The sequence below is a fragment of the Panthera pardus genome, unplaced genomic scaffold (assembly GCF_024362965.1).
Source record: "Panthera pardus isolate Hobbes unplaced genomic scaffold, ASM2436296v1 HiC_scaffold_2, whole genome shotgun sequence".
Classification (NCBI taxonomy): domain Eukaryota; kingdom Metazoa; phylum Chordata; class Mammalia; order Carnivora; family Felidae; genus Panthera; species Panthera pardus.
Genome location: NW_026526765.1, coordinates 65939020 through 65956906, shown reverse-complemented (window position 1 = coordinate 65956906; position 17887 = coordinate 65939020). Strand labels below are relative to the sequence as shown.

General features: G+C 37.3%; 1 protein-coding gene across 10 annotated transcripts in view; it reads right to left on the bottom strand.

Annotated features, from left to right (window-relative positions):
• Nucleotides 1–17887, bottom strand: part of NSD1 (nuclear receptor binding SET domain protein 1) — a 146595-nt gene that overhangs the window by 27274 nt on the left and 101434 nt on the right. For all 10 annotated transcript variants that reach the window (XM_019450430.2, XM_019450436.2, XM_053907120.1 and 7 more), the window contains 5 exons: nt 16383–16501; nt 15294–15437; nt 12977–13100; nt 5878–6078; nt 4384–4563 (listed from right to left, as the gene is read on the bottom strand). In XM_019450430.2, the coding sequence (XP_019305975.2) occupies nt 4384–4563; nt 5878–6078; nt 12977–13100; nt 15294–15437; nt 16383–16501 (768 nt within the window). The remainder of the gene's footprint in view (nt 1–4383; nt 4564–5877; nt 6079–12976; nt 13101–15293; nt 15438–16382; nt 16502–17887) is intronic.

Here is a 17887-nt window from a genome sequence, read left to right as displayed (position 1 = left end):
ACCTAACATATAGATTGGAAAGACAATGTTACATTAAGATATAATTATCAAAATGTTAGAACAAAAAATTATGTTTCTTTGTAATGCAAAAATAAGATCTAGCAGTAGCAATGACTGCAAAATACTTTAAGATATCTACAACAAATGAAATACCTATGATTTTCACAATTGACAAAAAAGTCACAGGTACTAAAGTGATTTGTTGCCCTAAAATTCAGTTAAATGTATGTTCTCCCTTCTCCATTGAGGTTTTCAGACACCAGAATAATTACATATATTGCAATGACAAGGAATTTTCACTTCCTAAAGATTTTCACTTAAAGTGATTCAATTTATATGTCTGAAGCTGAAATCCTCATGGTTACAGACTGTAAAGAATTTCAGGTAAAGAGGAATCATATTTAGGGAATATAATAAATACCTTAAGGCCACAAATGAGCATGCTTCAAACATGCTAGACTCAAACATGTAACTCCAAGTCTTGTCCTGAAGAGTTAGTGAGGGTAAAGCCTTAGCAAAATATATGTTCGTGTCTAGCAGGTCTCAGGCTTTCTGGCCTCATGACAACTTTATATTCTTGGAGATCCCAAAATAAATTTTGTTTATGTAAGCTAAAAACATGTATATTTACTAAACAGAAATCAAAATTAAGAAAAGTTTTAAATATTTACTAATTCATTTAAAAATATCAAATTCTATTAATATAAATTTTGTAAAAAAAATATTTTCCAAAATAAATGTTAATGGGGCTCAGTGTTTCACATTTTTACAAATATTTTAAACTGAATTCATTGCAATACGCTGTTTGGTTGAGGCACATGAAGAAAATCTGTTCTTTCTCAGATAAATACTTATAAAAAAGGACTATTTTAGTAACTTGTTTAAGACGTATACAAATTCCTTCTTTGATACTATCTACACACTAAAACTCCACAGGGTAGACTTTAGTTGCAATGTCAAATCTGAAATAATTTCAATAAACTTTTAGTACTACTACATTAAAATTCATTGATCTGTCTTGCACTTTGAATGGATCTTTTATATATGCATGGTTTTTAACGTTTTAATGTGCACATTGCACATTGGTCATATGGAAAATACTAGTTTGCTGAATTAGGTAGATCTTCCAAATGTTGATCTATTTCATTATATACTATTATAATATCAGTTATTCATATCATGAGGGTTTCACAATAATACTAAAAAGCTGTTAAGCTTCAGGGTGATAGTTACCAGTTTTCCAAATTCTAATTTTCACTTAAGAGCTCAAGTTTTATCACTGGCAACGACTTCTGTCTGTGTGTTTTCCTTGAAGACAGGCTCACTTTTATCCATTTTCAAGAAAATGTCTGACGAATATCCAAGTGTGAAGAGCCATGGTTTGTCACAGTAATTCTTACAACTACAACTGGCATTCCATGAACAAGGCAGCTAGTTCAGACTGCAACTCAATTGCATGAGTGCTTTAACTTAAGATAACCATCAGTATACAAAAGAACCACTTTACATGCACTTCCCATTTTATAATACAGAATATTAAAAACAATGTTCACCTGAGGATTGATATTTAATAAAATTAATTATTATATAAGAATAGTCTTGTGTGAAACTTTTTTTAAAAAAACCGAGAGTGTGTGGTGACACAGAACACAAGGGACTGCTTCTACTTATATGGTTTAGAGCCACTGCCTTGATTTCTATTAGGTGCAGCAGTTTTACCCACCACTAGTTTTGAACCATCAGTGTAAATGTCAACAAATTATAAATGGCAAGTAGTATCTTACTATTATTATTATGAAAAGAGTTATGATTTCATGGAAGCCTCTGAAAGGGCCTACACTTTGAAAGCTGCTACTGTTGCAGCTACTAAGTTTTCTCGGAAACTCAGTTACCATTATGTATATCCATTAATGGATTCAGTAGCTTTTCAGTTAGGATGCTCCATGTTAGGAATGCTATCACATGGGCACTCTCGCTTTTATTCATTTCATCCCATTCTGGAGTTAGAAATGGTCTAATGTTGAAACTGTTTCATCGTCCCATCTCCAAGAAATGTGGAAAACTTTTGGAGCCTACACTTCAGCCTCCCAGACACCTGTTTTTATTCTAAGAGTAGAATTACAGAATGTTGTATTTAAAGTTTATTTATTTTGAGAGAGACTAAGCAAGTGGGAGAGGGCGGGGGGCGGGGGGGAGGGGGGGAGAGGGAGAGGGGGAGAGGGGGAGAGGGAGGGAGAGAGGGAGGGAGGGAGGGGGAGGGAGGGGGAGGGAGAAGGAGGGGGGGAGGGAGGGGGAGGGAGGGGGAGGGAGAAGGAGGGGGGGGGGAGAGAGAGAGAGAGAGAGAGAGAGAGAGAGAGAGAGAGAGAGAGAGAGAGAGAGAATCCCAAGCAAGCTCCACGCTTTCAGTGTAGAGCCCGATGTGGGGCTCCATCCCACGAACTGTGAGATCGTGGTGTGAGCCGACATCAAGAGTCGGATGCTTAACTGACTGAGCCACCTGGGTGCCCCCAGAATGTTATATTTAAAAGCTATTAAATACCAAACTCTTGTCTTTAACTTTCTTCTAAACAAAAGAAGAGTGGTATAATAAATAGGCAGCAGTGTTCACAAGACAGTGTTTATAAGGAGCAGGTATTAGAAGAACAAAAAGAACGTCCTCTTTGTGAATTAAAACATCTCTACCCCAAAGGCTTCCCTCTTTATCCATAAGTGCACTTAACGTGCTTTTTGTTTATCCTATATTAGCAGCATAGAATGGTTTGAGGATACAAACCATGTCCTCTAAGTGTATCTTTTCCTTAAATTGTCATGTTACATGAATCTTCTAAGAGCACAAAAAAAGTCCAAATTGACCACTTCAATCATATAAAGCAGTTGAAAAACCTTCTTTTATGACTTTAGCACTATTTAGTATATCCAAATTTCTCAAGAGGGATGTTCATTCAATTAGACATACTGACTTTTTAAATGAGTCCCTCAGAATGTTCATAACCAGCCAAGTTTTCATGAAATTGCATAGCCAATAAGTATTAAAAAAACAGAAAAGTGAGAGAAATTGTTCCCCCTAAATTACTAATCAATAAAATTTAGTCAATTTGAAAAGTAATGAAGAAACTACATGAGAACTGGTGTCACCATCAACACCAGAAAAAACAGTGAAGCAATGTCCACAACAGTCTTAGAAAAAGAACACATATCCTGTTTTATAGTAACCCAACACATGCTTCTAGTATAGAGGCAAATGATGGATAGCCTCAAGCAGAGAAATAAGCACCTCTGGGTGCTTCCTAGAAGTTCAGTCAACCGAAAGAAAAATTAAAATAAGGAAATCAGAATTATAAGCACCATAGTAAATAGAGTAGTGATGATTACTAAACCATCCACTTACAATAACTAGCAAAAATCAGGCTGTGAGGAACTGAAAGAAAATGTAGAAGCTTAACACTAACTCTATCAAAGAAGTATGTTTTAAGTTGAAGAAAAAAAATATATAAAGATATAAAATTTATTTTTCTTCCACTTTAGAAGAACTTTTAGGAATACCTCTAACAGTTAAGAAATACTTAATAGATGTTCATAAATTCCTTCACTTTCCTTTTATATTCATGAATAAACGATTTAACAAAAAAGAAACACAATTGTACAATATAATACCATCTTCTAGAACTATTTCTATCTAGATATATACCCCTGCTATCTGCTTATGTGCACAAATGTCTTATGTAGTATCACTTAAAATTAAGTAATGATTTTTTCTGATGGTGGAACTTGGGACGATTTGGGATTATTTATTTATTAATTATTATTCCTTACCTCCAGTTTATTTAACATATAACATTGTATATAAAGTGTACAACATAATGACTAGATGTATATACTGTGAAATGATTGCCCAACTAAGGTTAGGTAACATATCAAACATCTCACATAATTATAATTTTTTCTTTTTGGTGGTAGTGAGAACTTTTAAGACCTACTCTCTTTAGCAACTTGCAAATATGCAATACAGTATTAGTCACTATAATAACCGTGGTGTACATTAAGTCCACAAACTTACCAATCTTCTAACTGGAAGTTTGTACTGTTTGATCACATTCCCCCATTTTCCAAGGGTGATTCTATTTCCTTTCCCTTATCTTTCTCTTTGTTTCATTTATCATTTTAATGAAAATAAGGTCATTATTCAAAATAACAAAATAAAACCTCTCCCTTATCAGGGAAAAAAAAACAAGTTTAAAAGTTCTGCTATGTTATCCTAAGTTCAAGACATTACATCCCAATATTTTCTCTACTAACAATGTGAAGAAAATGATTTTTGTTGCACTTAAAATATTGTATTAACCTCTTTTTAGACTATTCATACATTAAGCAGTCATGTCTTACCTTCTGAGCATACAAAACACCAGCTAACGTTAACATGCTCATGATTTCGGCAGCCCCGCCGAGGTGTAAAGTGATTAGGGCAGATGATACTATTAGATGCAAGGATCTTGGACCCAGCAGCCAGGCAAAAGTCATTGGCATGGTATGCCACAGGGCAGCGGACACAGCGCATGAGACGACCTAAAATTACAAGCAGGAAAACCAGAGTAGCAGACAAAAAACAAAGAGATTAAATATAAAACAACACGAGTTACTGAAATCTTTGTCAGCACTGAGAAAATGTCACTAATAGAAGGAAACACTACTAGGACAAGGGATGATAAAACACATAATTCACTATGAAAAGCTCAGATGGGAGCTATGTGATAAGTTGCCACAAAGAGTCAGATCTCACGACTATTAAGTGAGCCTGCCTCACCAAGAAAAACCCTATATAATCCATTGCCTAGACTCCTAGGAAACCTGGAATCAGCCTCAGACTAAATAGAAGGGATGTGCACAATCAGAAAGAAGGCCAGCTGGGAGAGAGAAAGACTAATAAATAATATTGCTTGGTACTATGTGATTCTTAAAGCCGGAACTTTAAGGTGAATGAACCCCTTCCAGATAAAATATGTCCTCTAACATGTATCACACCAAATAGAAACCATTACCAAATCATCTAAATGTAATCTACAATAGCAACTAAAAATGGGAAGGTAAACTGATGGTTAAACTGTAATTTTGATCAAGCAAGTTAAATTACTGTACTTAAGAGTGAGGAGATCTATAAGTCCAAGGAATCATATTACAAAAGGTACTGCCAGTCTAATTAAAAGCAAAGGCAAAACACTGCTACGTTTTTCCTCCTCAATCCCCTATGGGAGAAATGAGGGCTCTGTGGGCACACAAGCATTTAATAGTAGAGACACAATATTTGGCTTGGGAAAACTAGTAAGAGACCCTATTATTATTGAACAGAAATAAATGACTGTTTTCCCAATGAGAATAGACCTAAAAACTTGAATTTACCTGGAACTATAGGCAGTTTTGGAAACTTTAGCTCTCAATCTAACTATAATGCAGGAAAGAGGTTTTAGGATAGAAGTTTCCATTTAAAAAAAAATAAACCAACACAAAACAAAAACCTCAATTCTACCCTAAATTCATGTTTGAATGATATCACATCTGACAACCATAGATATAAAGGGTCCATAGGAAATGAATAATACACTTTGGTCTAATGGAGTAGGGGGAGAAAGGCATGTAGCACAATATTTTCTCAAACTAAGAAATCGAAATATTTCAAACCACCACATAACATTAGGGCTCCACAGAATACAATGTGGGAACTGCTAGACTAGTCCATTATTCTCCTCTCTCTCACATAAAATGCTGACACTCTTGACAAAAGCTAGAGAGGCCACGAAGAGATGCCAGATAGCACCTGGAAATACACATTGCCAATGAAAGCGAGGTTCTACAATTAGACTGGTCCATGTGAGAAACTCATACCTTTAGATGCAGAAACACTGGCTGGATTAGCAGCATGGCAGGTTATACAGATGTGGAGGGAGCACCGGAAGCCCTTGTTCTGCATAACAGTGGGTGGATACTTCTGGACACACTCTTCATGGTAAAACTTTCCACACAAGGGCAAAAGGCACCTTTTAACATCTTCCCCACTCTGCTTACAAACAAAACAGGTATGGATTCCTGGGAAACCGAAATAAAGTAATAAATTAACACCAATTTAAGAGTTCATCCAATGCTAAAGCATTAGATGAAAGTTTGTAAGTACACAATTCTGTACGAAGTTCCAATATGGGGTGTGTGTATGCATGTGAGTATGTGTGTGTGTGTGTGGGTGGGGGGGAGCAGGAAGGGTAGTTCCCATACCAGCAAGCAATTCTCCAACACCAGCTAGGTATCTTACAATTCAACTTAATTCTGAGACTATATACCTGGCAATAACATCATATCCCACAGATTAAGGACTCAGTTCTACATGACTGCCCCATCCTCAACTTCAGATGCCACTCTCAAGTCCAGGTTGTCACCTATACTTCTGACTGGCTATATATCAGAGGTTCTCATGACCCTGTCTTCCTCAGGTTTGATTAGTTTGCTAAAATGGCTCACAGAGAAAGATTTTTATTTATTTACTGGATCACCGGTTTATTACAAAAGGTTGTAACTCATGAACAGCTAAATGGAAGAGACAAATAGGGCAAGATATGAGGAAAGGGTATGGAGCTTTCATGCCCTCTCCAAGAGGCACCACCTTCTTCTTAATCTCCACAAGTTCACTAATCATTCAGAAGCTCTCTGAAACCCACCCTTTTAGGTTTTGATGGAGATTTCATTGCATAGGCGTGGCGGATTAAACCACTGGCCAGTGATTCAACCTCCGGCCCTTTTTCCTCGCTAGAGATTAGGGGGCTAGGAATGAAAGTTCTAGCCCTCTAATCAGGATGGGTTCTTCTGGCAATCAAGCCCCCATCCTTAGGTGTGTCTTTCATTAACATAATAAAATACACACAAAGGACATCTTTATCACTCTCACCCCTTAGGAGAGACCAAGGTCTTGGGAGCTCTGTGCCATAAACTAAAGACCAAAATACACGTTTCTTAGTATAAATCACAATATCACAGTAAAGAACTTTCTAAGAGACTGATTAGGATGACAACGTGAACCCACTGAACAATCAATCACTACTGAGAAAATCTTGACAATGTTTGCTTGCTAATGTGACACAATAGGAACTACACATTACGTACAAAGCATTCCTGCCAGAAGAAAACTGACCTGAAATTAATTCAGCCTCTAGATCTAACTACAAGTTTCCAGGAAATATGGAAGAGATAGAGGAAGAAGCTAAAAGGACACCTCAAAGATGCAATCAACCAAATTTACAATGTGGAAAACTGAGTAGGACAAATCACCGTTGTCTCAACAAATAAACGACACTTAAAAATAGGGTGGGAGTAGTAATGTTGTAGATTAAGAGAAATTAAGAGACATATCAAAAAATAAAGAAAACCTTATCTGTATCTTGATTCAAACACTATAAAAAGACATCTTTGAAACAAATTGGAAAATTTTTAAATGAGACTGGGTACTGTATAATTTTGCTACACATTAGATATATATCTTTAAGTAGTAACTGTTACACCTTTTGAAATACATGGGTAAACAGAGGTAGAACACCAATAAGTACTGAAGCTAAGTGATGAATACGGGGGGAATCTTTACACTGTTCTACTTTTATAAATGTCTGAGGATTTCTTCTTTTCTTATGTTTTTGAGAGAGAAACAGCGAGAGTGGGGGAGGGGGGGAGAGGGGGGGGAGAGAGAGAGAGAGAGAGAGAGAGAGAGAGAGAGAGAGAGAGAGAGAGAGAAACACAGAATCCGAAGCAGGCTCCAATTCACAAGCAGTGAGATCATGATCTGAGCCAAAGTCACATGCTTAACTGAGTGAGCTACCCAGGTACCCTGAGTGTCTGAGGATTTCTGTAATACAAAGTTTAAGAAAAGAAAAAAAAAAATCCACCTCTCTCTGAGAAGCAATACAATGTAAAGGAAAAAGCTCAGGCTTGAAAGACACATCTAACTTGCCTCTGACACTTGCTGGAAATAGAAGCTCATTAAAATAGCCCATCTCACCTATAAATAGTAAGTTTACCCAACTAATAATGATTTTAGGAAAAATTTTTAATTATGCATTTGGAAAGAAGCAAACTACTTACTGTCTAATGCCAAGTAACTCACAGCCAATATTAGATTAGAATAACCTAAATTACGGGACAGTCACTCCCCATTAGGAAAATAGGGTAAGAAATGACTCCTTTATTCTTACTCTATTCATCTTTACTAAAACCAGAGTAAAATTTCCTACTCTCAAAAATAATAACTCTTTACCTCACGTCCTATACAAAAATTGATTCAAACTAGACCATAGACCTAAATATGAAACCTAAAACTATAAAATTTTCATTAGAAAACAAAGAAAAGCTTTGTGACACTGGATTATGCAAGATTTATTCAATATGACACCAAAGCAAAATCTCTAAAAAGAACAAACTAATAAACTGAATTTCATGAAAATTAAAAACTGCTCTTCAAAAGACACCATTATTAAGGAAATGAAAGACCAACCCACAGATTGGTAGAATAATTTTAGAAGTATGTGTCAGATAAAGAACTTGTGCCCAGAATATATACAACGGGCTCTTAAAACTCAAAAGTAAGAAAATAAACAAATTAAAAAAAAAAAAGATCTGAACAGACACTTCATCAAGATGTCAAAAAAGCACATTAAGGGGCGCCTGGGTGGCGCAGTCGGTTAAGCGTCCGACTTCAGCCAGGTCACGATCTCGCGGTCCGTGAGTTCGAGCCCCGCGTCAGGCTCTGGGCTGATGGCTCAGAGCCTGGAGCCTGTTTCCGATTCTGTGTCTCCCTCTCTCTCTGCCCCTCCCCCGTTCATGCTCTGTCTCTCTCTGTCCCAAAAATAAATAAACGTTGAAAAAAAAAAAAAAAGAAAAAAGAAAAAAGCACATTAAGATGCACAGGGGCACATGGGTGGTTCAGTTGGTTGAGCGTCTCATGTCAGCTCACGTCATTATCTTATGGTTTCTGAGTTTGAGCCATGCTGTCAGTGCACAGCCCACTTTGGATCCTCTGTAACCATCCTCTCTGCCCCATCCCTGCTTGTATTCTCTCTCAAAAATGAACATTAAAAAATTATTAAAAGTATATATATATAAACAAAAACAAAAAAGATACACAATATCATTCATCATTAAGAAATGCACATTAAGGGGCACCTTGGTGGCTCAGTCGGTTGAGCATCCGACTTCAGCTCAGGTCATAATCTCACAGCTCATGGGTTCGAGCCCCACATTGGGCTCTGTGCTGACAGCTCGGAGCCTGGAGCCTGCTTCGGATTCTCTGTCTCCCTCTCTCTCTGCCCTTAACCCACTTGCATTCTGTCTCTGGCTCTCTCAAAAATAAATAAACATTAAAGAAAAGAAAGAAAAGAAAGAAAGAAATACACATTAAAATAACAATGAGAAGGCACCTGGGTGGCTCAGTGGATTAAGAATATGACTCTTGATTTCGGCTGAGGTTATGACCTCACGATTCATAGGATTAAGCCCTGCATCAGCCTCTGTGCTAACAGGGTGGAACCTGCTTGGCATTCTCTCTCCCTCCCTCTGCCCCTCCTTGAGCACGTGTGCACACGCTTGCTCTTTCTCTCTCAAAATAAATATTTAAAAATAAAATCACAATGAGATACCGTGATACATCTGTCAGAAGGGCTAAATTTAAAAAGACTGACAATACCAAGTGTTGATGAAGATGTGAAAGAACTGAAACTCTCATGCATTACTGATGAAAATTTAAAATGGTACAAACACTTTGGAAAACAGTTTGAATGTTTCTTAAAAATTAAACATATACCTACCATGCCATTCCACCCTTACGTATTTACACAAGTAAAAAGAAAATGTGTCCATCCAAAGACTTGAATGTTCACAGCAGCTTTATTAGTAATACCCCAACCTGAGAACAACCCAAATGTATATCAATAGATGAATGAATAAACCACCTGTGATATATCCATACAATGGCATACTACCCAGCAATAAAAAGGAATGAACCTGCAACAATGTTGTTGAATCTCAAATTAACTATGCTGAGGGATGGTTTCACAAGGTGTTATATACACATACAGACATATATATGTCAAAACATATCAAACTACACTTTGTGCAGTTTATTGTACATCAACTATACCTCAATAAACTATTTTAAGACAGAGAATGAACTACTGATACACACATTAACATAGATGAGCATCAAAAATGTTATATGGAGCCAGACACAAAAAACTATATATGTTTTGTTCCACTTCTATATATGAAACCCTTAAAAAGGATAAATTTAATGTGTAGTACCAGAAAGCAGATCATTATTTGCCTGAAATAAGATTTGGGGGAGAGAGGAGCATAAGGATCAACTGTAATAAGTACAAGAGAACCTTCTGAAGTGATGGAAATGTTCTAAATCTTCTCCATGGTTGTGGTTACACAGATGTATATAAATTTTATCAAAACCTATCAAAACATACATGAAAATGAGTGCATTTTATAGTAGGTAAATTATACTTCAGTGAGGCTAACTTAAAAAAAAATAGTTTTGCCTTAACTTGGTCAGAGAATATCACATTATAATAAAGATAAGACCAGTGGGGTGCCTGTGTGGCTCAGTCGGTTAAGCATCCAACTTCGGCTCAGGTCATGATCTTGCGGTTCAGGAGTTTGAACCCCGTGTTGGGCTCTGTGCTGACAGTTCAGAGCCTGGAGTCTTCTTCAGATTCTATCTCCCTCTCCCTCTGCCCCTCTCTTGCTCGTACTCTCTCTCTCTCTTTCAAAAATAAAATAAAATATTAAGAAAAAAAAAAGGTAAGACTAGCAAAACTGGATCATTTGCACAAAAGGCAAGAAGCTCTAAGATTAGGATAAGAGATATGCACATACCAAAACATTTTTTTCTAAATTTCATTTACAGGGCTGGATGGCACTATTTTCCATAATGATCAAAAAGCCCACCATGCAGGGACAAAATGACCCACAGCTATCTTGTCTTCCAGCTTTTATTCACACGCTACTAAAAGTAGTGGCAGAAAGATGAGATAACTCAATGTGACAGAGCCACTTATTTAAAGACACAAGTTGGGGCGCCTGGGTGGCTTGGTCGGTTGGGTGTCCGACTTCGGCTCAGGTCATGATCTCACGGTCCGTGGGTTCGAGCCCCGCGTCGGGCTCTGTGCTGACAGCTTAGAGCCTGGAGCCTGTTTCAGATTCTGTGTCTCCCTCTCTCTGTGACCCTCCCCCGTTCATGCTCTGTCTCTCTCTGTCTCAAAAATAAATATTAAAAAAAAAAAAAATTTTTTAAATAAATAAATAAATAAAGACACAAGTTAATTCTGTCTCTTGTTCTCACATGGGCTACTCTAAACCTACACTCTATCCTTCAAGTGAGAGACCACCTTTCCCCATCATTCTCACCAATGTAAGAAAAAAACTTCAGCTTCCTTCTTCTGCCTCCCAACTTCAAGGAACATTCCTATTTTATCTTTTTGCCTCTTCAAAATTATTCTCTCCTGTTCCATAACTGTACTCCTCCAATGATTCCCTCTTCTGTTATAAGAATTTATTTCTCTATGTGGTTTTTAACCTTTATCCTACCAACACTCAAGATGTTCTTCCTCTTAACCCTACAATATCCTCCCTTCAACTACTGCCCTCTTTTCCATGGTATCAGGCTTCTATAAGAAATAGCGTATACTGGTACCCAGGCACCCTTCAACCTGGTTTAGTATGGCACCCTCTGGCAAAAAGTCAAGCCTTTCCTCACTGACAAATACAACTGTCTCTTTTCACGCCAGGACCTCCTTGGTTTCTCTGCCACATCTGCCACTGCTTATGACACCCCACTGCCCCCGGCTTCACAGCCATTCTTTGACTAGCTCCTCCTCACCTTCCAGTAGTTCTTCTATGTGGGCATGCCCTAAGTACTGTTGTCTGCCTGCTTCTCACTCTACACATGCTTTCACTCAGGGCAGGATCATTCACACTTACGATTTTAATGACTTAGGAGTGTAACAGCTGTCATCCCCTATTTTTTTTATTACTTAAATGCTGTAACATTCAGTCCGACTTCACCTCATGTCATGAGTTTGAGCCCCACATCAGGCTCTGTGTTGACAGCTCGGAGGTGGGAGCCTGCTTCAAATTCTGTGTCTCCTTCCCTTTCTCTCTCTGCCCTCCCCCGCTCACTCTCTCTCTCTCTCTAAAAAATGAATAAACGTTAAAAAAAATTTTTTTTTAAATCTGTAACATTCACATATAATGCTGAAGAAAGAGCAATCTCCTTAGCACAGCCTGTGAGGTACTTTACAGGTTGGTTCCATCTGACCATTCTTAGTTTCTGACCCAATTTGTATATTAGAACTCTTAAAATAGGTCTTTCTCTTTTGGTAAACAGTTTTGTTGACATATGATATACACACAGAAAAGTACAGCATCCTAAGTGTATAGTTCACAAATAACCATAAAATAAACTTGCTTATGTAATCACCAGTCAGCTCAAGAAACAGAAAACACTGACAGTAATCCAGAAATCCTCCTTGTCACTACCAATGCCTCTTCCCTAAAATACCTTAAACACACAAACCTATGCCTCCTATTCCCTAAACAGTCTATACTTTAATTATTGGACCTTCTATTCTTCCTCTCCCCACACCAATGACCATGTCTCTCTTAAAACCAAACTCAGTTTTTTTTCTCTGTGGCACTGGTTCATCATTGTTTACCTATCACTTTAAATGTATCTCTACTACAATACTTTTGCACCACATTATACCATAAAGTCATTATTCACTTGGAATTCTTTTCTACAGGCAAAGATTACAAAGCACCTATCCGTGTCTGCAGCAACTAGCCCAGTATCGCCACAAAAACAGTGCATCCAATAAATGTTGGGTTTTCCTGTAAAACTTAAAACTCAGACCATCTTTGGAAGAAGATCCTTCTGTATCTACTTCACCTGTGCGACATTCATTGCAGATAAATTTTCCTCTCGGCATCTCAGTTAGTCCAAGGCACTCCAGGTGGAAAGCCCCACAGCACTGAGCCTCACATAACAGCAGCTCACCCAGTTTCTCACAGTTCTGTTAAGAGAAAGAAAACAGGTATGTCTACAGAAAAAGGATTTTAAAGTCCCGAACAGAAGGCCTTCATGAAGGCAGAGGTTAACTAGCAGCTTTCTAGAAAGCAGAAAGCCCTCTCTTTATTCAGCCAATATTTAGTGATTAACTCCTCTATGCCAGGTACCACAAGGTCCCTTGGCTTTCATGGTTCATATATTCTAAGAACAGAAAATACAAGTAAACAAACAAACAGGAAAGATAATGATAAGATTAAGTAGAGAATTCAAATAGCTATTTTGGATTGGGTGATTAGGAACGGCCTCTCAGACAGGGTTCTGAGCTACTAGTCAGTCATTTAGTCAGACAGAAAGACCAGGAAGACCAGTACAGAAAGTCCACAGACAGGAAAAACTATGTCATGTCTAAAAATCATAAGGAAAATCAGTGGACTACAGTGGAACAAAAGTTAGAAGTGGTAGAAGATGAGGTAAAAAAAAAGGCAACAGCCTGATTGTGTGGCCTTACACATTATGGTATAGTTTCAGATTTTATTCTCATTAAAAGGTATACCATCAAAGGTCTTTACCAAGGGAAGGCTAAAATCAAATATTCATTTAAAAACAGATCTCTCTGATTACTACATGGAAAATGAGTTCAAGAATGAGATATGTGAGAACAGTAGCAAAGAGACAATCAAGGAAGCTACTCTAATAGTTCAAGCAAGAGATACTGACTAGCTAGACTTGGATTGTAACAGTCCCAAAAGGGCTCTACTCAAGGTTTGAATCAACTTTGAGATACATCTACAACCATCTCAGAGAGGCCACTTTTCTAAGATGATCTCATCTAAGATAGGGTGCCATTTTTGATAGAGCCTTAGGAAATAAAGATCTGGATGTTTGTTTCAAAACACTGTAAGATTTATGAAAATTCTGCAAATTCCCAACATTTGTTACTTTTATGCCTCTAACATCCTGACTTGTTTCCCCATACTGATTAGCAGAAAAATATAAAAATGACAAAAAGTCTTATACTTACTGGGTGAGGAAAGGTGACTAGGCAAGTCTAATACATTTAAGAACCCAAGAAACAGAACTGGTCTTGGCCACTTAACATCATAACTTAAATAAACAAATGAGTAGGAGAACTTTGGGGAAAAGGCCAGAGGCAGCCAGGGTTAAGAACAGACAGACTCCCAAGGTCTTAATCAACCTATAGTGTAAGTTAGTCTTAAACTTTGTCTCTTTCATTATCTCCTATTCACATAAAAATTGACAACTGCCATGTTTTATATATTCACAGTAACAGTGATACCAGCTTTTATATACAATAAACAAGTCTGCTTTCATCATTTAAACAGGAAAACTTCAATTACAATACATATCAAAGAATACTGTTTTAAAATTAACCAAATGTTATGGACTAACCCTTTAATTGGGATGATTATGTAATTCATCTTTCAGATTGGGAACCATAATAAAAGGATACAATATTAATAAATTATACAAGGACAATAGATTTAAACAAAGAGTGCCCAAACAATCCAGGGCCATAAGGCCACTATAGCTTTAACCATTTTTTCTTGATAATCTTTGTGGGCATACACTCTCTGAGGACTAACAGTGTGTTTGGGTGTTCACCCGAATATGATCAATCTTTATATAATAGCGAAAATGAACAAAGAAACAAAGTTGAAATTCTATTGTTCATCATAGCATATCCTGGGCTTGGGTTATTTTTATTTTTTAGCCGTTTTAATTAGAAAAGAGGAAGAAAAACCAAGTATCTTCAATTTTTTATATGTCAGCTTTTAAGAATTTACAAAGGTAAATCAAGCCCATACAGAGAGAGCATAATCAAAGCATCCATTTAATGGACTCTACTATCAAGTTTGATAAAGGCTCTTTAGAGAGAGACAATACAACAGAGTGGTTACGACTCTAAACCCAGATTGCCTGGGTTTCAATCCTGGTTTTGCTGTGTGACTATAAGCAAGCTATGTAACATCTTTATGCCTCAGTTTCCTCATCTATAAAAGCGAGGATAATAATGGTAATCTACTTTACAAGATTGTTAGGACTATATGATGTAATTTAAAGTGATGGAAACTCTTGACATATAGTAGGTACTACATATATACTTATTAAGACATGAAGAGGTCTTCTTTTAAAAGACAAGCAAGCAATCAAAATGCAAGTGGGAAACATCTTCTACCTGACAGACATTCTCCTTGAGTGCAGCTCCTCCGCCTCGTTCACCCTGCAGCTTTTTCGATGCTGGCATCCCATGATCATTCTCTACACCCTCCTCAACAGTGTCCTTGGGGCTTGCAGCCGTTCTGTGTGTCATCAGTTCTCCCTTGCAGAGAAAAAATAATGTCCCATATCTGTATTATTCATGTCTCCTCCATTTGACCCCCGCCCTCTGGGCTGCTATTTGTCTAGCCATTAAGCACTTACAGATGTTCAGCCAATCACGCGGGCGGACTGCATGCAATGTTAGTTCTAACCCTGCTGTGATTGGGCGGGTAGTGGGCGCCTCATGCCCTGCCACTAACTGCTCTGAGGCTGTTCCACTGGAACTTTTTGAGCTGTTCCATTTTAAGGTTTCACTAAGGGAGAGAAAACATTCTTAAGTTTATTTGATTACTTATTTGTCCTTCCAAGATCAGTGTTTCCTAAATAATGCCCACCTTGGGCATTCTATTCAAATTATTCTGGAAAGAAACACTCTGTATCATAATGTGTAATGCTGACCTGACTTGCTCTATTTCTCTTTTAACTTGAGTTGAAAAGCCAGAGATGGCATCAATGACTGCATTGATGCTCTGCAAGGAAATGGTTTTAAATCCACCTTTGTTTCCTTAAAGCCAATGTTTATAAATATATTCTAAAATTAAGCAGATGCTGGTTTCAAGAAATAAGCAAACTGAGTTTCCTTCCCCTCTAAATGTAGCAGTCTCAACTATAAAAGGGCAGTATGAAAGTTCACTCAGATTATATGGTTACTTGGCATTGTGCTCTTTGGTTTTAGAAAAAGCTTACTTTGTGATGAAACAGTTACAAAATTTATCAGACACCTAGAGCATAGGATGTTAAAGATCATACCCATAGTTGCCATATATTGTCTTGCCTGAATTTTACTAGCATCAGACTCTCTTTCTACTCCAGGATTCCTATTACAGCTTTTCATTAGCTATTTCAGTAGAACATTACTCTTAACTCAAGGGAAAGAGGGATGTGGCCTCTACTGTAAAAAGTAGATTTGCTTTGGAAGGTCAAAAGATGAGGAACTGAGTAATACCTCTGAGATTGGAGTTTCTTTTGATGAGTCGTCATTTTTCATTTTTTTACAATGCACCTTGGCTGTAGAATGCCTCTGTCGTTTTCGCTTCCTTGGTTTATCAAATATCTTCGTAGTGCCTATGACAGGAAAACAGGTGTTACCTCCTGGCTAATCACTTACATGTCCAAGAACTCCTATCCTCAACTAAAAGGACCTCATAGAATTATGGAATGTTAGAATAAAAAACCAATCTTAAAGCCCATTTAATTCCCCAACTTTGTAGATGAGGGATAAAGGCACAGGGTGGGGAGATTTACCCACGACTACATAATTAGTTGGGAAAATAGGTACACACATATAAATTCTGCCTCATACAGATTAAATAGTAAATGTATAGGTAGGTTAAAACAATTACATTTTACATGATTGAAATGAAAAACTTCTTAATTCCTCAAAGGACTTTAACATCCTGTAAATGGGGAGGAAATACATTTAGTAGTCAGGAAAAGATACTAAAATTCGACCTCCACAATTAAAGATAGTACATTATAGCACTATATGATTTAAGGATTAAGATGAAAAGCTGAAATACATAACATCTGGCTTGAGGAAAGGGAGATCTCCCTTAATACATTTAGTAACTTAAAGGATATTTAGCAATGGTACTATAACGTTGAACATCCAACAATTTTTTTTTTTAATTTTTTTTCAACGTTTTTTATTTATTTTTGGGACAGAGAGAGACAGAGCATGAACGGGGGAGGGGCAGAGAGAGAGGGAGACACAGAATCGGAAACAGGCTCCAGGCTCCGAGCCATCAGCCCAGAGCCTGACGCGGGGCTCGAACTCACGGACCGCGAGATCGTGACCTGGCTGAAGTCGGACGCTTAACCGACTGCGCCACCCAGGCGCCCCGAACATCCAACAATTTAAAATATATGCATGCTCTAACATGGCCTATATACAAAATGAAATTCCAGTCCTTCCCTCATTATATTTTATACTTATTTCACCTCTTTGTTACAGAAATATCAGGAATTTAAACTAATATTTCATAAAATGTTCCAGGATAATTAGGCTAGGTATCAACATGAAGGCTAGACTTTGGAAAACTGGCTTAGTATTCTCTTCTTGGGACTGCCTGATACAGATGGAGAAGCTCTGCTATCAAAGCTGCTGGCTGCCTATAACTAAAAGAATAATTAACAGAATAGCAGAATGAAGGTTCAAACTTCTCAGTAGCTAAAATATTCAGATGAAATTTACAAAAGATAAAGAATAAGTTTTAGGTTTTACAAAAACTGGAGTATAAAAGTGTAAGAGAAGAGCTGATAATTACTTTGAAAGTTTTTTTCCTAAAGCAAGCAAATTGATGAAATTATATTTGCACACAAGATTAACGTAAGTGAACATATTGCTAGATTTATTTACTAAAAAACTTAATAATCATGGGTCACATTTAAAGATGTGCTAATTTAAGATCACATGCAATATAACCTTCCCATGATATCCTTTGCTGGCAC